At 38.7% G+C, this 22,767-nt stretch overlaps 1 protein-coding gene across 1 annotated transcript in view; it reads right to left on the bottom strand.

Moving 5' to 3' along the window:
• Positions 1-21,366, bottom strand: part of VWF (von Willebrand factor) — a 75,657-nt gene extending 54,291 nt beyond the window's left edge. Inside the window, exons 1-9 of the mRNA XM_010171088.2 lie at positions 21,214-21,366; positions 20,441-20,597; positions 19,724-19,882; positions 18,405-18,540; positions 14,432-15,771; positions 13,543-13,662; positions 11,158-11,301; positions 1,718-1,861; positions 534-698 (exon numbers count right to left, since the gene is read on the bottom strand). Coding sequence (XP_010169390.2) covers positions 534-698; positions 1,718-1,861; positions 11,158-11,301; positions 13,543-13,662; positions 14,432-15,771; positions 18,405-18,540; positions 19,724-19,882; positions 20,441-20,597; positions 21,214-21,366 — 2,518 coding nt within the window. The remainder of the gene's footprint in view (positions 1-533; positions 699-1,717; positions 1,862-11,157; positions 11,302-13,542; positions 13,663-14,431; positions 15,772-18,404; positions 18,541-19,723; positions 19,883-20,440; positions 20,598-21,213) is intronic.
• Between the last annotated feature and the right edge of the window lie 1,401 nt (positions 21,367-22,767).

Genomic DNA, 22,767 nt, shown 5'->3' with positions numbered 1-22,767 from the left:
TTTCCCCCCCCCCCCCCCCCCCCCAGTATTTTTTCCCCTAAGATAAATTATTTCTTTCTTATTATTTTTTCTTACACTTTGGCTGAATTCTTTGTAGACATACACATAATAATGCTTCGGTATGTGCAGAAAAATATGTAATTTGAAATCTTTACTCACAACTAACTTGTAACATTTCTGAAGCATGTCCCTAATCATTCATGACAGCTTGAGCTTTCCTGGTGTCCTTCAGTTAATGATCAGCAATGATTATTAATAAGTTTATAGCTTGAAAGTTTTAAAGCAGTTTTAAAAATCTTGATGAAAGTTGGTTGATTAGAATAGCAGTTGGCTACATGCTGAAAGGGCTCAAATTTTCTTTTACACCTAAGTCATGGTGGTGGTCCAGGTTAGTATTGTAAAGATTGTTGGTGAAACACTAAAAAAGGATCGTTGGACTGACTTCTCAAATCAAGAAAAAAATAATTCTGTTTCTGGCATTTCAGTTATTGGGTTGTGCTCAAGTTAATAGGTTACAGCTATACTGGACTTACCCATGCACACTTTTTTGATAAATTCACTATTCAATGTGATCATAGTGGATAAATCTTCAAAATTCTGAAGCTTCATGATTCTGTTGGCAGCTGATGGCCCAGTCAAAGTTCTTAGTTGCTCTTCATCGTATCTGTTCCCAACTCCAATTGGAAACAGGGATACCCCTAGGAAAAGAGAAGAAAAGGTTTTAAATGGGTACTGCACAGGAAACGGTCTTTGCTGTTGGTGGGTTTTTTGTGGGTTTTGTTGTTTGGTTTTGGTTTTTGGTTGTTTGCTTTGGGTTTTTTTTCCAAGAAACAAATGAAAAAAATAAGAACTGGGACAATTTTTTTTTCCAACAGTTAATTTTCACATATTACTTGCAGCACTCCCCCCACATAGGCTAAAGGTAATTAAGTGCAGAAATGGTGATGCTCTAATCACAGTGTTAGCTAAGATGAGCTCTATTAGTCCCAAGCATGGGAAGATCATGCACGGTCAACAAAACACAGCTGTAGACTTAATGACAACATCTTCACTTTTTTTCAAATGTAAAAAATCTCAACATATTGTTTTCTTTCTTCAGTTACATGGCAATTGGATTATTTTCAAGCCATTTAATTAAAAAGTAATAGTTGTTATTTAGTCCATGCCTTATTCAATAGCTCCCAAAGCAAACTATAAAGGAAGTCACTGTTCTCAATTGAACACCTGAGGAAGCTGAGGTACAGAGACTACAGCCAGAAAACTTGAAAAAAAATCATGCAGCACACATTGATATCAAAAGCATATTCATGTATAGGTCAGTGCAGAATATGATTGAATCTTCTCTCTATTTATTATTATTGCAATTAAGCTTTCAAGATTCACTGTACTGCAATAGTAGAGAATTTATAATATTAGATCACATTTCTGTCATCCCTGTCTATCCACAACACCTTGGAAAATGAAACGCTACTAATTTGTGAAGTCTATCGAAGCTGTCCAGCTTAAATTGCAGACTGACCTTGTATTTACCAGTAATTCAAAGGCATCTTCATCAGGCATGTTTTGTTCAGGCCTGTTTCCTACCAGAACATTACACGCAGTAAGTCCTGAACTTAGATGAATATACCAGTGCCTTAATTTTTCATCTTTTGTTCTTGCACATTAATTAAAAAGCAACAACTCTGCTTAAAAATAGTGACAGCAAAACAAGATTTACTATTCATTCTTGCAGAAAGTGCAGCAGCTTCCACCGTGTCTTCTGATCTCCCCGACACAATGATTATCGCAACCTTTGATGCGCCGGGTCTCCCCCCGTGGGATTCCGACATTGCATTCTGAACAACAAAATCAATGGCTTTTCCTAAAAAGAAATTAAGAGACAAATGAGAGATATGACAAAAAACTCATAGGAGGCTATAAAACTAAATCTTTCTTTATATTAGTATGTTATACAATAGCAGAAAATACTTATTCTTAAAGGACTTTTAACTTCTTCTTTATTGCTGCTACAAAGATCTCTGCTATTAAGAACGTACCAGTACTATTATTACATCCCAACACAGGAGGACCATCCTTAGCTCCTCAGTCTCTGAAGTAATGGGAATTTAACTACCTTTCCTTAGCCACGAGGATAGTTATGCTTGTCACTTTAGTAGTTACTTTTCCCGGAAGTATTAACATTGTGTTGCACAAAAGGAAAGATACAGTAGTATACTTATTTCCCAATTGCAGAACAACAGTGACATCCAGTGGCTAGCTATCTACAACTTCACACCATCCGGAACTGTACACACAAGCTGCTAAGCTCCCAGAGAAGATCTAGACCTTCCTAATTTGGTCAATTACAGGTGAAAAGCATATCTTGCCTCCCTACCGCCAGCAAACTCTCTGAAATCTAGACTTAGACTAACCCATAATATAACTGAGTGATCCATATAAAAAAAAAAAAAAAAACAACAAACAAAAAACCCCAAACCAACTCCCACAAAAAAAACGCCAAACCAAACCCCACAGAACACTTGAATAAATTCAACCTTAGCTACCAAATCACAAAACTGGCTTAACTGAGCAGTTGCTGCCCTTTCATTTAACATCTGTGAATGCTCAAGCAAATTTTTGTTCAAAATCATGACCTCAGCAAGAGAATACTTTGTTAGTACTTGTATTCAGATATGTATTTGCACAAATATTTATACTAGGAATGATGATATTCAGCTTTCTTAAAAGCTCCTTTGGGCTTGGAAGTTATCAGGTCAGGAAGTAGAAATAATACTGTGTGACTGATGTGACATTCAGGGCAAACAGTGAATGGTGAATACTAAATACCTGAAAGACTAGTTCTTCTGAGTAATCTGCAGAAACTGTGGAGCAGAAATATGCTTGCCTGAGGAATTCACTGAACAATTTTAAATAACAAAGACAGTTGTAAAATACTAGAAGTCATATCATGTCATTCACCAGCACCAACAGTGCCAGAATACTTTAGCTCACCTGAACACTTTGCACTTCATGTCTTCTTTCATCATGTTACCTGCCCCCTTTCATTGGCAGAAGCAAAGACTCTTTTCCCAATCTGCTGCAAGTATGGACAGCCTCTAGGAAGCTCAGGCAGCACATTGCTTATTGATACCATGTCAACAGACATTGGATATCTGTTGGAAAGCTACAAGGCTTTCATTAGGCTTCTAGGAAGACTTTATCCCCTAGAGGAATCTACCCTAGAATGTGTATTTGGAAAAAGCCCAAATACCTCCTCTTCCACAGCACTGGTTTGGAGGTGATGTTACTTTCTCAAATACCATTGCCCTCCCCATCCTTTCCTGTTGTCTTATTGTTGTAGCTTAACCCCAGTCAGCAACTACCTGCCACACAGCTTCTCGTTCACTTCTCCCTTAGTGGGATGGGGGAGAGAACTAAAAGGGTAAAAGTGAGAAAACTTTATATGCTGAGCATGACATCATAGGGTCTGGAATATCCCTTTGGTCAGCTGGGGTCATCTGTCCCAGCTGTGTCCCCTCGCAACTCCTTGTGCACCCGCAGCCTTGCTGGCAGGGCAGTATGAAAAGCTGAAAAGTCCTTGGCTTACTGTAAGCATGGCTCGGCAACAACTAAAGCATCAGTGTGTTATCAGCATTCTCCTCATCCTAAATCCAAAACACAGTATTATACCAGCTACTAGGAAGAAAATTAACTTTAACCCAGCCAAAACCAGGACACTCATACACCTTACAGTCCCTGACAGCTTTGTATCCCCTTCCCACCTTACCCAGCCACCTCTCTTTCCCCATTAGCCCATTATCACTATTTCCTTCCCAGAGCCTTAGCCTCAGCTTCACGTGTCATCTCTCCGCACTGATGCCAACAACTAAAGAGAAGAGGTGGGACCAACCAGGAACTGCTGCCAGGCCCTATCAGACCTACCACAGGAAGAGTCCACGTCAGCTTCTCCTCCTATATTTCCATAAATCATGCACTGTTACCTCTTCTAACAATCTCCTTTCCAGAGAGGGTCACATATTTTTCCAAGCAATAATTTTCAAATACAAAGATGCATATTTGTTTAAACCAAAATGCTTTTTAGAAATGTCAATTACAATCAGAAGGAAAAAAAAAAAAAAAAAAAAAAACAAAAAAAAAAAAAAAAAACAGAAAGCATTCAACGGTATTTATGAACAAGATGGGATGTTTTTCTTTTGTTTTTTTGCTATATCATTATTATCTTTTATTTAGTTCTTCCAACTGTGTAGATTCATTCTGTTCTTATATTTCAATTATCATTGTCACTTTACTTATGAATTCTATTTTATATACAAAATACAAACTTTAGAGTTTCCCTCCAGTGAAAAGCTAAAAATTTTGAATATTTTGCTACCTGCAACAGAATATATTTTAAAATATCACTATTAGTTGGATGACAGCTATTCCTTTTCTCAAACTACTATTCCTGACCATAAAAATTAACTAATCGCAGGTATTAACTCATGTCCTATACAGTTGTTTCACGATCATTGCTAGAAATGGTTTTGTTTTCCAGTAGTTACTCTATATGTCTGTAGAGGTAGATGTTAGATGCAGCATGGCATGTTAGCTATAAATAACTAAGGGATAAAACAAAATACAGAAAATTAACATGACTATATTCTGGTCCCTGAGATTGCTCCAGGATGGTCACTGTGCCAGAAAATTGACTCATTTTCCTTTTGTCCAGTAAATAATTACTAAAAAAGTATTTCAGGTTTTAACTTTCAAATATTTTAGGTTAAACTTTTGCACAGTAAGAATCACAAAAAATTTTTCATTCATTTGTGAAAAGTACATGGAATTTCTGTGTTTGTCTGTCTTTAACAACACTTTGACTTTTGTGTGGTTGGCATGGTTCATTTTTCTTTATCCCACTAATTCTGAAAATTTTCAGGAACTTCCATATATGTAAAACTGGAAAAACCATTATTTTTATAATTTCTAATAAAGAAATCAAGTTCCATTTTAATAGAACCAGGGACTATTTCAAAGTCTCCAAAAAACAATTACTCACTTTAATGCACGGAAATTTTGTTTTAGTGTACTAAAAAGTCTTTGGATTTCTCCCCTTATTTTGAAGCCAGCTCTAGAGAAAAGAGCCAGGTGTCTAAAAACACGATCAAATGAACACTTTCATCCTGCTAGATGGATTCAGAAAGTCACCATCCCAAGCTGGAAGCTGTTGGCTCTCAGCTGTTTGTCTCTACACCAGGGAGGGTAATAACAAACTCCTCAGAGGCCATAATAAAAAAAAAACATTGAATGCTAATAAACCAACCAACTGAACATATTCTTACTACTACACTGCAACATAACAGTAACCTGGCATTTTTTTAATCAATAAAGGACATTTAAATTATTTACATTGAAATAAATATCCCCAAGCATAAGGCTATATTAAGACTGAAAGTGGGGTGTGCAGCATCTCAGATGTCATTAAACCAGCTTTAAAACACCAATGTCTGAGTCACACCAGCTTCAGCCCTTATGAGACCACCTTGGGTCTTGTACCCTCCCCTCAGTGGCCAACATGTGGACCACTGCTGCTGGTGGCACCACTACAGCTTGCACTGACATACCTACATGCATTGCAAATGCGCCTCTGGCTGCGTTCGTGCTAACACAAGCCGCTGGCAGAAGGAAGGGTCAGCTCCTCTAGATGCCCCAACTGGGTATGCCCTCCCAGCCCACCCAGTCAGCACCGTTGCCCACCCATCCACACAGCTGGCTGCCTCAGGAAACTCACTGTGTCTGAAAAACAACCTTTCTAATAAAGTGTACTATTTCAGCCATTTTGGCCCTTCCCTCAGCTCACTAAAGGTCCAATGCACATGCCTTCCTCCAGAAGGAAGGCAGTACAAGTGTGCAGCACTCTGGTGTCAGGGAGCCAGGGCCAGGACCTTCTGCAGTAGCTAGCTCCTAAATCTGCTTAGCTGTATGGGACCACACCATCAGCTACTTATTTCAGTGCTGGACCCTAGAGAAAATCAAAATGCTAATAGAAAGTACTCTAAAACAACAAAACTTTTTCATTTGTTTTTAAAGAAAATCCGACAGTGGCTAAAACACAATTTGCTAGGATTTGACAAGGCCCAGTGAAGTGAATAGGAGCTTTGCTATGGACTGAGTTACACATTTTTAATAATTTTCTCTATGTGTACATCTGACCCTAAGCCAGGACTAGCAGCCAACATGCTGCCACATACTGAACATAGGAGTAAACTATGTTAGTTTATTGTATAATTGTTATAAATTGTTTCTTTTTCTCACATATACAATGTGCAATCAAAAAAAAAAAAAAAAGGGCAAAAAATGGGCTTTGGAATCAGAACGACTTCTATGCTCACCTGTGCTTTAAGCATTAGATATATAACCCATGAGAAATCAAGATGGAAGTCTCAAAGCCAAAAGCCTTAATCGCATACAGGAGAGTAACAAAGCCGAGAGCAGTGTGACACAGAATAAAAAACAATCTGTTCCCAAAGGTGACAGACATGATGGAGAATGCATGTCTGGTTGTCTGTCCCTGACCTCCTGCCCCCTCTTCTCCTGTGGCCACCTAACACATCCCACTTACACTGATCCTGAGAGACATAATGGCCACAATTAATTTCACAGATGCACACACACACCCTTCCCAAATTTGACCATCTAAACATGTACCTGGTTAACTGAACAGAAAACTCTAGCTTGCAGGAGCACTGAGCCCCCAGCAGCCTTGCAGCTTAACCTGTAGGATGTGATTGTTAGTCATTGGGCTTGTCCAGGGAAAAAATATAAATAAATAAAAATTTTAAAATGAAAAAACATTGATCTATATGGGCCACTTTAGAAAGGGCATGTTGGTCATTCCAAAGGCTGTCACCACAGTACCTTCTCCCCATCTTTCAGTGCTGATACACTCCTGACTACATTGTAGAACTGAAAACAGAAGTCATGTACAGAATGATCATTAACGTAAAAGCAATAGAAGATACACTACAAAGAAGGAGGAAAAAATGAGAAGGGATGGAATCACTGCACAGTCTTGTTCTCTCAGCTAAGGTTATGAACATTTCATGATGAACTTCAGACAGTCAGAAAAGACTCTATAAGAGCCTTGTTCTGGTTGTCTTTAACATGACTATCCAATAAAGGCCAATTAGCTGGATATGGGTTTTTTTTTTTTATAATATCTGATGCACAATCAAGTCAGACTCATATTTTGATATAATAATTCAGAATGGTTCATGTAGAGGTTCTTGCAAGGACTAAAAGCTGATTAAATAGACATAAACAAGCTTTAAGGACAAAAGGCAATCTGATGACTAGGGTTGGAGGTGTTTAGTGGGAGTCTACAGGGAATTATACTAGATTCTCCCTTATTAATAATTTCATTAGTGATTTGGATAAAGGAGGAAACGTGTAAAAAGGCATGCTAATCTGAATCACAGATATTAGATTGGGAGCAATTATAAACATCATGGAATGAACTGAAAGAGCACAAGGTGCCCTAGAAATGTTTGAATACATGCAAGAAATAATAAATAAATAAATAAATACCCCCCCACAAAAAAAACCCAAAAAAACAAGATTCATCCCAGAATAAGCCAATCTCGAGGAAAATACACAGACTTTTAATGGCTTAGTGGATGCCTCAGGAAAAGTAGGAGCTGCTTAAAAGCAACCTTTGCAATGACTTTCTTTAATTTTTTCTGAAATGAGGAATAAAATGTAAAGTCCCCATGAGGGTCTGTGGAGTTGTGACAGATGGGGATTCCAGCTAGGCAGAGGTTCCTGCCGGCAACTTGCGAATCTGTGCCTTAAGTGGCCTCAGTGGTTTCACTAACACTTCTGCTACATCACCACCAAAAAAGAAAAACTACTACAAGAGGTCTTAATCACCCACAAGTACCAAAGCTGCCTGAGAAAGAAGCAAATAGAAAACACTCCTCAGCACTGGAAGAGGTAGAGAAAAAGCCACAAACTAAGAAGCTTGCAGATAGTCCAGATTGCATCTATTTAATCAAGGACCGGTGTAATCAGGAACAACCCTCCATAACAATAATCCTGAAGCTGGTATTTATATCTTAATTTATGATCTTTACTAGAAATTAATTACATTTTGGTTTGGGTTTGGATTGTTTTTACTGAAACTAGGAGATTATTTTAAATTTTGAAACAAAATAACTGTGGCAAACTAATCCCACAGATCGATGCTTTAAATAGTCAATTATTAGCACATTGATATTCTAGCATTAATGCATGCCAATTAACAAAGGCTGGACTCTTCATGAACAGCACCAATTCATCAGTCCAACAGCACACCAGCACTGAAGGGAGAAGGTTATGTAGCCTCAAAAGCAAACTAGTAGGTACTCAAAACTGGCTTAAGAAAGGAGCTGACACCACTAACTCAGAAACAGTAGAGGGGGAGCAAGCAAGGAAGACCTTTGTCTTTCAATGGGTGGGAGACCTTAGACCAGGGGAGCTGCTGGCAAAACCACAGCCTTGGGTGGGTGATGCACGGGGGAAGTTGGGGGGGGGAAGCAGATTTTCAAAATTCTGCATAGACCACATCGCTCAGGGCAGAGATCTGAATAAAGAAAAGTACTTTGGCAGGCCTTTGCTTCCTAAATCACAGCAGGGGTTTCAAAAGGAAACATTTATACCTTCTTAATCAGGACAGGCAAAGCTGAATGCTGCTATTCAAACATGTTAATAAATGTAGAAAGTTTCAGCAAAAATATTTAAGATTTTTTTCCTAAAGGGGGAAAGGGGGAAACACACATTTCCCTAACAATGCTTTTAATAAAGTTGAGCCATATAGATCATACTTCCTCCAAATTTTGAGTCTGAGGCAGGTAGTAGGCATGGAAAACATCAGCCTAAACAAGCTACTTTGAGGAAAGCTAAAAGCAAGCAAAACCATGGTTTTACAAAGCATCAAGCAGTATTTACTGTAGGGACTGATCACTGTGCTCCCTATGACAATCCTAAATACTCAGGAATGCTGAACAGAGGCATGTTTATGTGATTCTCAGTTCTCTTGCATAGATCACTCTTTTAGCTGAAGGAATGTTTATACTTTTAGCTCTTGCTTACAGTCAGTTTTCTTTGTTCAGTTATTTCTTAGGTGAAGCTATACAGAATTTCCTTATGTCTGAATATCCTCAGAGCTTCTTCTCAATAACTTACTTTAGCCAAAATTTGCACGATGTTATCTTATCACATAAGCATGGGAAAGCTTCGTGGTATAGGCTGGTCTTTTTTGTTTTGCCTGTGCCCTTAAATATTCTGTAGTTTTTCATTATTCCTTACTAAGAAATTATATCTCTCTCCTGGAGTTTCCTTATCATCAAATGAAATAGAAAAGGGAAAGCTTTATGCAGTAAGACTTTTGCAGTGATGGCAACAGAACCTACAGTTGCTCTCTGCACATACAGCTTTTTTGATGGAAGCAGGATGATTAGGATCAGCAAAAACAGAATGAGGATTACGCGGGATCATATTTCTACCACAGGGAAACTAGCACAAATGAGAAGGAACAATGCTGGTCTGATGGGAATGATATTTTTGATAGGTAAATCCTGATCAACCCCTCTCCATAAGCTAGAAAAGATTCCAAAGCTACCTAGAGAACTGCCACATCCAGGTTGAGCCATCTACGCTTTTTAAGCAGCCTCTGCATTTCCAGAGGCCCGAGCACAGATAGGATGACATGAATGACCATGCATTTCCCATGGACCCTGAGTCTTCTGCAGTCAGCCGAATTCACACACATTACAAGGTGCAAGACGGGACCACAGTGACTTATTTTCATTACTTCATTTGGGAGGAACTACTTCTACTCTATTCCATTTTGGTTCATTATACCACATCCCTCATTGTGGTCTCTGAGCATTTTCCAATGAGACATAAACAAATCACTAACGAGTATGTCATGTGGCTGCCTCTCCCCTTTCATTTCCCAAAGGCCATGTTTTCTCTGTTTATCCTGCAGTTCAGTGTGGCTTACTATATACATTACATGGAAGGCTTCATGAAACTTATCTATTTGTATGTAACAATTTATCCCACAACGAGCCCATAGAAGTCTCATCAGCCATCTGGTATTTTTATTTCTCCAGGCTGAGAAAGCAATCATGGCTAATCCTCCTGCGAACTATGGAAGTCAGGTTTTATTTCTCACTTCTCTGTACCAATAACTCTTTACAGTCTGAAGTAGGCCAAAGACCCTAAAAATCTGTGTTCTCCTCAACTCTTATAGGACCCTAATGCTAGGCGGCTGCCAGAGCAAACGCGGTTCCAGTCCAGAAGAACAAAATTCTCAGGGTATCTGGTAAAAGATTAGATATGCTGTAGGAGAATCATTTTTTGCTGAACCCTACAACTGATCCATGTGTGTGTACTGACTTTCCACAGACGCAGTGGGAAATCTGTGTTATGTTTTAGCACATGTAAATTTAGGTGGATATGTTTTTCAGGATGCAGTTGTCTGGAACAGAAGATGATGTTTCACAAGTAACTCTTCGGCTAAGGTGCTGTTTTAAGCGATCTTTGCTCTCTGACACCACCCCCAGCCTCATGCCCACCTGAGTCCTTGTGGAACCAGCACAGCAACTTTGATGAGGAAACTAAACCACCCAAAATATAACTACTGTTTTGCTAAGTTATTTTTCAACCAGATCGATTACACTGGCTCAGAACAGAGTAAAAAACATCCATCAAGAGCACCTATTGAAGTCAGCCTAAGCAGTTCTGCTAATAAATGTCTAATCAACTAATTGATGCTGAAAGGTTAATGATCAAAGTCTTTACTTATTAATTACGTTTTGCTTGCTTGAAAGATAATGAATGAAAACCCTGAGAATTAGTTCAAGGCTGAAAAGAAACTGGTTGTCTTCTTTCCAAAATACATTAAGATAAACTCTAATTCAAGTAACCTACAGATATATTTTAATAGAGTAAATTGAACTTTTATCAAGGAATGTACATGTAGTAAAGACATGAGTGAACTAAAAAAAACCTGACAGTCCTACTGCAGATCACTACCGCAATAGCACTGACATGAACTGGTGGCTGGGGACAGGCTATATTTAGAATTTCTGAGTTTTTTCCTCTTGCTTAAACATCAACATCCACATAATCACTCACCTAGTTTGGTAGGACCTTGCTCCCTTTGTTGAATTGAATGCATCATCTCTACAAGCTTTTCAGTCTCTTGAGGCACGTTCCAAGAAATTTCTAGATTATTTTCCCTGGCATACTGGAGAACTGACACATGAATTGAAGTATTGCCTGCAGCAGAAAGCAGAAAATAAACATTTTATGCAGTGCACATGAAGGTCTCAAAATAAATGTAAAAGATACATTACAGTTGTGTTTTACGTTAAGCACAACTAGACAACAATTTTCCATCAGAGTGTGAAAAGCTGCATTTTCAATCAGAAAAAATGCAAGTATTGCTGGAAACAGTTGCTTTTCTGTTAGGCATCAGCAAGCAGTATTTTACTTCAGACCAGTTTGACCATGATTGGAGAATTTCAGTTTACTGATCTCCAAATGTTACTGCTTTTCCATTTTAAAATGTCTAAACATAACTTTTTTTAACGTGCACATAGTTTTGCAAAGGTAGTAGTTTGCTGACCCATTAGTCTGATCAGCCAGGCTCCCCTGGATGACCACATTTCATGAAAATTTCCCTCTGTCATGCAATACATGAGTGGCATGCATCAGGCTGCAGCATGGGACATAGTGCACCCAGGTAGCATGACCTGCAAAGGGGAATGAAGAGAAATTCCAAGTTTTGCTGTTCTCTGGTATCCTAGTTCTGTTATACATTATGTAAGAAGTATGAATAAAACTATTAACAGAGGGCTGATATAAATAGTTAATAAATATTAGACTTGCAGTATTGAACTGGGCAATACACTGTTTATAATTATCAGCTGTGCCTCTTTTCATGATCTTAGAAGGACTTCTACTGTATACTGAAGGTACTTATGTATGTAGCAATTATTCTTTACCAATGCTTGGTAATATATTTATGAATGAAGTTAATAATATTAATTGTAATTTCATGTACCCAAATGTTGCAGCTCTATATTGATCTGAATATTGTTGACTCACTACACTCTACAATTTGTCTTCTTAAAAATTTTAAAATCAAGGCCATAGTGAGTAGTCATTTCATAGCTACATTATTATTGTCCTGTTGTTAATGGTGTAACACTTGCTATTACAAGCTTTAAAGATAAGGAAAACAGCTAGGGTTTTTTTTTTTACTTAAAATGTGTTTATTTTGCTTGGATTGATTCTCTATATCTCACATGTACACAATTTTCAGAAACAGAGTGTGTTCCACGTATGGTCTCTGAAAAAATCTAAGCTATTCTGGATATACAGAAATGCTACACTTTTCCTTTGTGAGGTCTCACCAGTACAAGTGCTGGTAAATACAAACATGCCAATACCTAGTGGCAAAACATCAGCAGCAACAGCAATTGCTCCATGGAAATGGTTGATTACCTAGTGGCAAAACATCAGCAGCAACAGCATCAGCTGTTGGAAATGGAGCATCAGCTCCATGGAAATGGTTGAGTGCCAAACTGAAAAAGTACAATTCTGATCAAAAATTCAGGTTTCTTAAAAAAAGTGCTACTGGGAAAATGGAGGATCCTCTGCAGTCCCTGCCCTGCGGGCAGACTTGGTACAAGGGCACATAATGTCCTGATTTACTACACGTTCCATATGGTCCCTTCATGTATGTGTAGAACATGGCATTCTGCCTGGGCAGCTGCACTAACATCTCCTGAATGACCCAACTAGAGGTGTACCTCCCATCAGTACATTGCAAGCTCAGCGAGTCTAGCACTCCCAAAAACTGTCTATCATCCAACATGGGTCAGGAAATAAATCTTAAAGAGTCAGTTCTAGCACCCTAAGTTAGCCAAAAATACTGGTCAGAGCAAGAAATGCCCATTCCCAAGATCAAAACCTTCAGTCAGACAAAACCTGAACCAAAAACCTTCTGAATTATCCATTCTTACTTGAACCAGAACTCAACTTGAACTGTTATTCTCAAGTCTGAGAACTGAACCAAAACCAAACATGTTTGTTTGCTTTTCTGCCGCAGAATAACAGTTCAGCTAAATCACCATCCTGTGACAAGAATCTCTTTGCGTATTCAGCACATACACTTATGTCCAGTACAGTATAAAGGGAAGTGCTCATCAGAGATGCTGTCTTAAATATTCCTCAACACACAGTTCCTTGAATCAGATGTCACATCTTTATTCACCTGAAGCAGAACAGCTTGGTTCAGGAGGAAATTGTACAGCATCTGAACCAAAGACTTTACTAGCTTGATTTCCTGAATATAAACTTAAAAACATATAAACTTAAAATTTTTTTGAGCTATTGGAATGGGTAATTTAAAAAATAACTTGAAAAAACCCTATACTGATAAGTTGTTTTCTCTTGCATAGCAAAAGAATACAAAGAATCTTTACGTATTTGAATTGAAAGACAAACACATACTGATCTCAACACTTTCAATAAATGCCCGTACAAAGTTTTTCATTTCCTCAAACTCTGATGCTCCAATATTGGAACTTCCATCCAGAAGAAACATGATATCCATTGGTTTGTTGCACAACTCTTAGGGGGAAGAGGAAGAAAATAAAAAAAAAAACAACACAAAAACACAAAACAAAACACAACGTTATTCATACATAACACACAGAAGAATCTGCTAAAATCTGTTAATCATTGGTAGGAGCAGAAAAGATAATGACCAGTTGAAACAATAAGTGATGACCCTTTAGTGGAAGCTTCAAGATTTATATTCAGTAGGGTACAAGGGTATTTCAATTCCTGCTTTTCTGCTAATGCTATTTTACTCTCGGGACTAAAACAAAAACAATAACAACAACAACAAAAAATCACAAACACCAAAACCAAAGTAACCGCAAACAAACAAAACAATACTCTCTCCCCACTACCCACCCCCTCAAAAAAAAACCCCCCAAAAAACAGACAACAAACAAAACAAAACAAACCCCACAAAAACAATGAAGCAAGCCTCTTCAGGGAAGAGGAAGTATAATTTTAACTTGCTTGAGGTAGGCAGATGAGAATAACATTTTTTCTTCTGTCACTCTCCATCCTATTGGAGAGCTACTGTACTTTACTGCCAAATGCAGCCAAGGACTTCTGAGCCTACTGAAGGCTGGCTCTGCTCTGTACTGCTAGAACTGGGGCAGCATCCTCAGATGCTAGCAAAGGTAAATGGTCCTTCCTCGGCATTTGGACAACAGGATACCAAATGAGAACGAGATACAGGTACCCTCTTAAAATTTCAGTGATGTGAGGGGTAAATAGAAGAGATAGGAGAGAGGAATTACACAGAAAATATATCCAACTTTACCTGGAATTTCTGTCCAAAGCTTACGAGAACAGCATGACTGCAGCACTAATTCGGGTGCTTCTTCAATAAGTGTGCTATAACTATGCAAGATTATTGGGTTATTAGGCTGACTAATCTTTCTGAGCTCTTGGATATTTGCATTGGGGGTTATGCCAATGGGAATGACATTTATACTCCTGGGAGGTCGTGTGATAACATCAGTGGAAGGGTTGGATGACACCATGTATACCAAGTGAGGAACATCTTGCCTACCCCCATTCACTTGTGTAAATGTGTGTTTGGAAATATAATCGAGGGCATTCCCAGTGTTGGTAGCCCTTCCTCCTTGGTAGGGTATGCTCCTCACCTTCTCAATAATACTTTCCTTTGACTGTATTTCCCTAAAGGAATACTCCAGAGTGACAGTATCTGAATACTGCATGACTGTAACATGAATATCTTCCTGTCCTACATTTATTTCTGTGATCACCCTCTCAAGGAACTTCTTGACAATATTGAAATTTTCCTCCCCAACGTTGTCAGATCCTTCCACAATAAAAGCAATGTCCAGCCTTTTATGAGTGAGTTTTTCTGAAAAGGGTGGTGGTGCTGTGAGACCCCAAGGGGGAAATGAGACACTGGATATTGTTGGAGTGGACGTAGCTGGTAACAGAGAACTTTCTTCAGGTCCAAGATCACATAGACGATCAATGAGGAGATCCGTATTATCCATTAGCTCTAACACATTGTTCAATAGGAAGGCTCTATTATCTGGTGACTGCTTCTCAATGAACCTGATTTGCTCCACATTAACATATGGTCCAATCCCCACAGGTATTACTGCGATTTTTTTATTCTTCAAAGCTGTGAGGATGCTGCGCAGTTTTCCTGGAGACTTGCTTGCTATAAATAGCACTGCAATTCTAGCAGCATTGGTCCTTTCTGCTTTTCCAAAAACATGAAACACAGTGTATTTAAGGACTTCAGAGGCGGATGCTACTTCATCACCTGTGTATTTTATGCTTTGGACAATTTTTCTCATTTGGGATTGTGTTTTGATATCTTTAAGGCCAAGATAGATTGTGGGGCCAGCCCTATATACCAGAATTGACACACGGATTTTCTTTTGGGAAATGTGGAGTTTCTTCATCATGCCGGTTATGAAAGTCTTCAGCTGTTCAAAGTCCTCCTCTGACAGTTTATTGGAGCCATCCATTAAGAAGGCCAAGTCCATCATCTTGCTGCAAGAGTATTCACTGGGTGACAGTTCAATGTCCTCCTCTGGAGCAGGTGTTGTCAGCGTTAGGGTGTCCTCCACTGGTTCACAGGCTACACAGGTTAAGTTCTTCCCTTCACACAGACTACAAAAATCACCAAATTTAACTGTAAAATATCAACGCTTATAATAACACATCACCCCTATCTAATAAAAGAATGTCCATACAGAAACAATTAAATATCTCAAAAATAAAACACAACGTGAGTGATTTTTTTCCCCACCCCATTTCCCCACAACTCCCCACAAGGTACTGTACAGCTAAATCCTATATTTTCATGAATGATTGTTTAGATCCAGGAAACATATGACAAACTATGATGTGTTTGTCAGAGGAAAGTCTCCTTATAACAGTCTTTGGCAGAGTGTGCAAAGTCTGTGTCTGGAAATTGTCTAGAAACCCACTGTACTTGAGCAATACAGCTACCTAACAAGCCACTGGTGGACTGAACTGGCAGATCTGGTTTGCTTCACAAGGAAGAAAATCACGAGGCAAACTGGAGGCAGCTGACACAAAGTAGAGTAGGAAAGGTGCTTTTAGTTCTGGAATGACTTAGTAGACTCTGAGAAGAGGCTAGGTTTACCTAGGTTTTAACCTTAGTGAAAATAAAAAAACAGCCCTTTTTTCTCCCTCTAAAGTACATTCCTTTTCTTTTTCCTGACTTCATTTTGTTTGGAATACAACTCTAACATGTGTTCCTCCACCACATTTTTTGTCTCCCTTGTTACCTTCCTCTTATTTACCACGTTCTCTGCTTCAGTCCCTTTTCTCATATGAAATGCTGTATTTCATCTATACCTGTTATCACTTTCTAGTCCTATTTGTCTTCCCTCAACATTTCTACTCATCTCCATTAGTAAACTTTTTTCTTGCCCTTTCCATCTCAGCTCCCATTTTTCTTTTCCCCCCATCTCTGCCTTTTCCACTATTAATCTTTCTGTATCACCATGAGATTTTTCACCTCTGTCACCCTTTACCTTTTAGGAACTTGTTTATAATTCATCTCTTTATCTTTATCAAGGCTTTAACACTTCTGCAGTTCTAACTCATGGTTTCACAATTCTCTTTCCTTCACTTATCAGAGCAAAGAACATGACTGTACTCATGCACAGGGTGGTACAGACTCAGCCAATGTATTTTCCCTGTCTTACTGGACAGTCCAAGAAAAGTTTACCAAAGATCAAGGACCAAAAATTGCTAGCTTTCACTTCCAGAGAAAACCCAGTATGTACAAACTAAACAGGTTAATACTGAAAGAAGGTGCCATTTTCTGGCAAAAGACTTCACTTTACACATGGCACCTTTGTTTAAGTTCTCTTAGTTTAAGTAATATGTTCTTCTCAAGCTGCTTTTAGTGTCTTCCTAATTGAAGAATGCACAGCTACTTTTGGCATTAACGTATAGCAACAGAAGATTTATTATTTTAATCCTAATATGAGTGAGCTTCTTCTAGTTTCCAATTTCCTTTGGATATTTGCTATAAAATTCATTTTTGTGCAATATTTTCTATTGTTTGTACAGATGGTGTAGGCATCTAAATTAGGTGACAGCTATGCAAAAGGATGTTTCCCTAGTGAGGTAAGTTTTCCTAATGTTCTGAAATCTTTTGTGAGCAGCGGCCAGTGTATCAACATTTAAGATAAATTATTATTAAGGATTACGAAAATTAGGGAACAGAGACTCATTTATGAAGATTCTTTTTTGACCTTTTGATGGAATTTAAGGCTCTTGGTGTATGCTGTTAAAAAAAAAAAAAAAAGTAAAAATTAATTCATTAGCCTCACAGTCTCATGCCCTGGGTTTAGCACAGACATACACTAGCCCTGGCAAGAGGCCAAGAATTCAAAGTTCATACCCATTCAGAGCTTCTGTGAGGTTTAGACCATTTGGAGCTAAGGTGTTAGTCTGGGCTAAATAGCTGCTGCAGTTTTACAACTCAGTTTCTATTAAATATGGTCAAATTACAAGATGGAAAACTCTCTTGTATTCACACCCTTATAAGTGACTAGGGAAAGTATTCATCAAGGGTCTAGACACCCAGAGAATGCCAAGCTTTCAGGTACTGCAGGCCATGGTGTAATATGCCACTGGGCAGCAAACAGTATGAAAATCATTCTCTACCACATTGCAGCTGAAGGTCCTGATCCTGCGTGGTGCACAGCACTGTGCACCCTGTCATTAATTTCATCGTATTTGGAAATGCATGCATGCAGGATCAGACCATGGGATATCATCTTAAAATCTTAGGGAAATTGGTTTTCCAATAATAGTACACAATTCCAACTGTTAATAATCTCAGTGAGTTCTACACGGAGTGCACATTCAGATCTTGCACTATACGTAGGATTTTTTTAATACTCGCAGGAGGAAAGAATCTGATGGCTTTACTGATGTTGAATCACACCTTGCACAAAAAGAAGTGGAACATCTGAAGCCAGTGGGGCCACCTACATATAGGAAAAGGTCTTTTCTGAAAAGAATTAATGAATTTCACTTGCTTAACTTCAGCTGACATCCTATAATTCCTACTGTCACTGAAAAACTTCAGCTTCAGATTGTATGTGAAGGGTTATTGACATAAAAAATGGTTTCCAAGCTTCATCTTCAGTGGTATATTTAAAGTTACATCCAAAAGCTTATTCATGCAAATGTACTTCATCCTTCTCCCTTCATCCTACTTAAGAGGAATGTGATTTCATTGCATAAATCCATCCTACCAAGATTCACAGCGCTGTGGATCACCTCTGTTCAAAACTATTCTCCTTCCATCTGGGATCTTGTCGTCTCCAACTGCACACACAGGACAGTCTTCTGGATTGACACAATCCAGGGACAGTTCATCAAGTATTTTCCCTGTTTCAAAATAGCACAGTAGTATAAAGATTCCAATTTTCATGAATTGCAAAACTAATCATTGCATTTACCCCGCTACAAAAAAAACATTACAAGGCTTCTGAGTTGGGCTCAAAAGTTCTGAATACTCTGCCTGTGTTACAGTTACTGCCAGCTTGACACATAGAAGTATTTCCCTCCTTCATGACAGCTTTTATCTAGATACTGGAAGAGCTTAACCCAATGTATAACCTGCAACAGCCAATACAATACAGAAGGTGAAGGTACCTTTAGAACAAAGCATTGAAGATGACAAGAGAAAATAGCATTTTCCTTTTACACATATATTATTGATTTCTCCCAGTATCCCCTATTTCACTCTGATCAGAAATACCAGAGCCCAAAATAGCTATTTTTGGTCTTAAAATACCTACTATCTTCCTCTTCATGTTTTCTTGCTCTGCACTTAGGAGCTATTTATTCATCTGAGTTTTCACTCTCCTTTTGGATCTTGCTTTTCCCTTTCTGTCTGCTTTTCCTCTTCCCATCCCATATTTCCCATATTTTTTTCTTTCCCCTTTCTAAGAGATAGCTGATGGGAACAGTTAAGCTGAAAGCTCAGGCTCATTTTTTTTTTGCTGAACACACTCAGAAGCACCAGAGCCTTGGAAGTAGCAAGCACATCAAGGCAATAGGTTTCCCTCACTGCAGTAGTTGCTCTGAAGGAGAGAATTTTATGAATGACCAGCACAAATTAATATCCTCCTTTAATCACATAGTCAACAATCTCTGTTGCTACACAGCCCCTAATCTTCCTTTCTTATCACTGCATCCTCATCCTCTCTTGTTCTTGCTGGCACTAGTTCATTCTCCTTTTCTAGGTACCACTTCACATCCTTCACACACCGCGCTCATTTCACGAACTCAGTCCAGGATGCCTAACCACCTTCCTCCTTATGCAGTAAGAAATCGTGGTGAAAACACATCAGTAAGCCTGTTAAGGAATTAACTGCTACATGTAAGTCTTTTGCAACATCCAGCTTTATCAATCCCTGAATCTTTCTGGACTATAAGACCTTTTTTCGTGCAATAGAAACACGGGGGGGATGAGGGGCAGAGGGGGGGAGGCAAGGCAATACCTACAGGTACCAGGAGCAGAGCAGAAAAGAGGTAAGTAACTGTTTAAAACAAAAGATAGATTTACCTGCAGGACAGCGTACATGGCATCCTTCCACACACCGCAGAGGGCAGTCCAAAGGCTGTGGGTGCTGGCACGTTATAGGACAAGCAGGTCCACAGCTATTATATCGCCATTCACATTGATAATCTAATTTCTGTTTATTCAGGTCCTCACAGCTTTGTGCTACAGAGTGAAAGAATCAAAAAAAAAAAAAAAAAAAAAATCAAACCAGAGTGTATTCACCTTACCTCTCAGAATTATGACACCAAATTTGGTGCAAAGTGAACCACATATGCATAGAAAAAGAAAGACTTCCATCTTTAAATAACAATATATTTATTTTATCACATTTAGGGCAGGCTAGTTCTTCACTTTTTTTTTCGCATAATGAAGTACTTACTTTAGATCAGAGATATTTGGTTTTGATAAAAACAATTGCAAAAAATTATCTTTAAATTTTCATTTTAACAAAGAAAATGTACATAAACCATTTCTTTATCTACGTTTGTTTGTACCACAGACTATTGTATCCCCTTATTGAGGGAATGCTTTTTCCAGATATGGCTCTGAACATAAATAGAAAAGGGAGAGGAAATATCACCATGACCTGCTAGCCCAGTCCCATTAAAGTGAACTTCTCTGGACATCAACAGAAGCAGAGCTGGATAAGAACAGTCTATCCCAGCCAACAGATTCCTGATTAAAAGCTTGAACCTTTTCACCCAATTCCTCTGTACTTACGGCACAGTGTCGGTGATCTCCAGTGAACAGCAACACCTTTTTGGGCGCAGACATGTGCATAGGCCACTATAGCATCACAGAAGCAAGCACAGTCCCCAATAGATTCGCAAGCACAAGTGTCATACATGCAAATATCTATGTAGGGCTCAGGATTCACCTACAAAAGAGAAACGCAGGGTACAGTACACTCGCTGATTCCCCTCACCTCCTCCTTCTAGACACACTGAACCTTCAGATGGTTTGCCTGCTCCGTTCACCAAGAGTTGAGGTGCCACATAAATCAGTGCAGGTCTTTCTGCTGATGCCAGCAAGGACCCAAATCAGGCCATGTTCTCAAAGCTGTTATAAACACTGCAGTTTATTGCTCCTTAATATTCTCCACGTGGAGTAATTTTATATGGTTTTGGCCCCTGTTCCCATACCCTCTTGTGGAGCAGCTTGGGTAGAAGGCAGTCTGAATGGCATTAGATTAGCTCAGCTCCCTCTTCCTTCAAATCTCAACCCTTGTGCTTGACTTCATCTGTCACTCTGGGCTTTAGAATAAAATTTCCCTCAAGCAGAAGTTATTCCATAGCTTTCTACTAGGTGGTATCCTGAATTTTCCCATGAAGCATCAGCTACAGGACAGGGTCAGAGATGAAAACAGCAAGTAGTCAGCCTCCTCCAAGTCCTGTGTGTTGTCAACACAACCATAGTTTTCCCCTCAGCTGTAATCAATGTCAGCACAGATCATGCAGAATTGAAGAATGTGAAACACATGATACAATACTCACAAGTTTTTTGCATTCTTCAAAAATATCTCCAGTCAAAATGCTGCATGATGTTTCTACCATCACCTGCTTCACTATGTTTCCATTACACAGCGGAGACACCAAGGTCTGTTCCCGGTTGGGCTTAATATTGTAAGAGAGAAGCACACATTGCATTAGCCTCACCTTCAGAACCTCAAGACTCTTCACACTGAACTAAGACTCACTAACACTAGACATTTTTCATGACAAAGGAAATTGTCAGGACAAATCCTGCTACAACAGAATGCAGAGTAGAGCAGGTCACCTTGTACATTTTCTCCAGCTCTTACTTGTATACTGCAGTTTCAACATAGATATTTTGATGACAGAAAGTCCCACTGTACCAAACATCCACCCTGAAAATGATCATTCACAGCTCTACAGAAGGCCCACAAGACTTGCAAATATGATCAGACCTCATCAAAAAATACCCATGGCCACTGCTCAGTAGTCTCCCCCTCTCAAGCTTAATTTATCCAAGAACAAGAAGCACTAGTATTGACATGGCATTTATCATGGAGACAGTCTGCAGGTTCTGTCCTGCCTATCACACTGAAACGAGGAGCTGCTCCTTCTCAGTCATCCCCTACAGTGTCAGTCCACATTATTGCAACTTCTTCTGTGCTCCAATCAAATCATACCTAAAAAGTGACGTTCAGCAAGTTAATAGTGTTGCTATGTCACACTTGCTCATAATTTATCCAACTAACACAAAAGATTTAATGTGATCAAAAATACATGCCTCATCTAATTTTCTAATAATTTAAATCTTTTAAGGAAAGAGCTAAAAAAGGTCTTTTTTTCCCCCTCTCTTCCTGAAAATTTAGATGAATTTTCAAGATAAAGTTTTCATCCTTAAAAGTGTCATTTGAATCAAATAACTTCATTTTACAAAAGAAAAAACAAGTTGTCTTCAAGTTGTTTTCTCTCACTTTTTGATCTGGAAATACTTTTGGCTATAATTACTTATTTCATCCGGTCAAGACAAATTTATTACTCAATTGTATTCTTTCAAAACTCTGTATTTGGAAAAGAAGAAGTATTTTCTCATGTGTAGCCTAAGTAGTACCCCATGAAATCACCCAATCTCCAGCACCAGGACATAGATAACACAGATAGCAGGTAACCTCCTCAAAATTCAGAAGCAGTGATAGCATGGCAATAAGGGCGTACATCCCAAGTCGCCCCAGTCTGAAAATAATAACTGAACGCTCTTTAAAAAAGATCGAGAAGCATATAGAAAAAAATTATTCTGTGCATTCAGTTTTTCATAAATGGACAGAGTTAAGATTTGGGATATAGAATTTTGGATAGGGAAATACGAAATTTCTATCTGAACTCCCACTGTCTGAAAATTACAGCTGCTTTTTTTTAGATTAAGCTCTAAAATGAGATTTCCAGTTACACCTGGATTTCAAGCATCTGGACTGGCAAACTGTGAACAGCCTCTGCCTTACAGATTGGCTATTTTAACATTCATCTGAAGCCAGGCAGTGCAGAAGAATTAAGTTAATTGATCTTTTATCAGATTTCAAC

The sequence above is a fragment of the Antrostomus carolinensis genome, unplaced genomic scaffold, assembly GCF_000700745.2.
Source record: "Antrostomus carolinensis isolate BGI_N321 unplaced genomic scaffold, ASM70074v2 scaffold567, whole genome shotgun sequence".
Lineage (NCBI taxonomy): Eukaryota > Metazoa > Chordata > Aves > Caprimulgiformes > Caprimulgidae > Antrostomus > Antrostomus carolinensis.
This window is presented reverse-complemented; position numbering and strand designations above follow the sequence as displayed.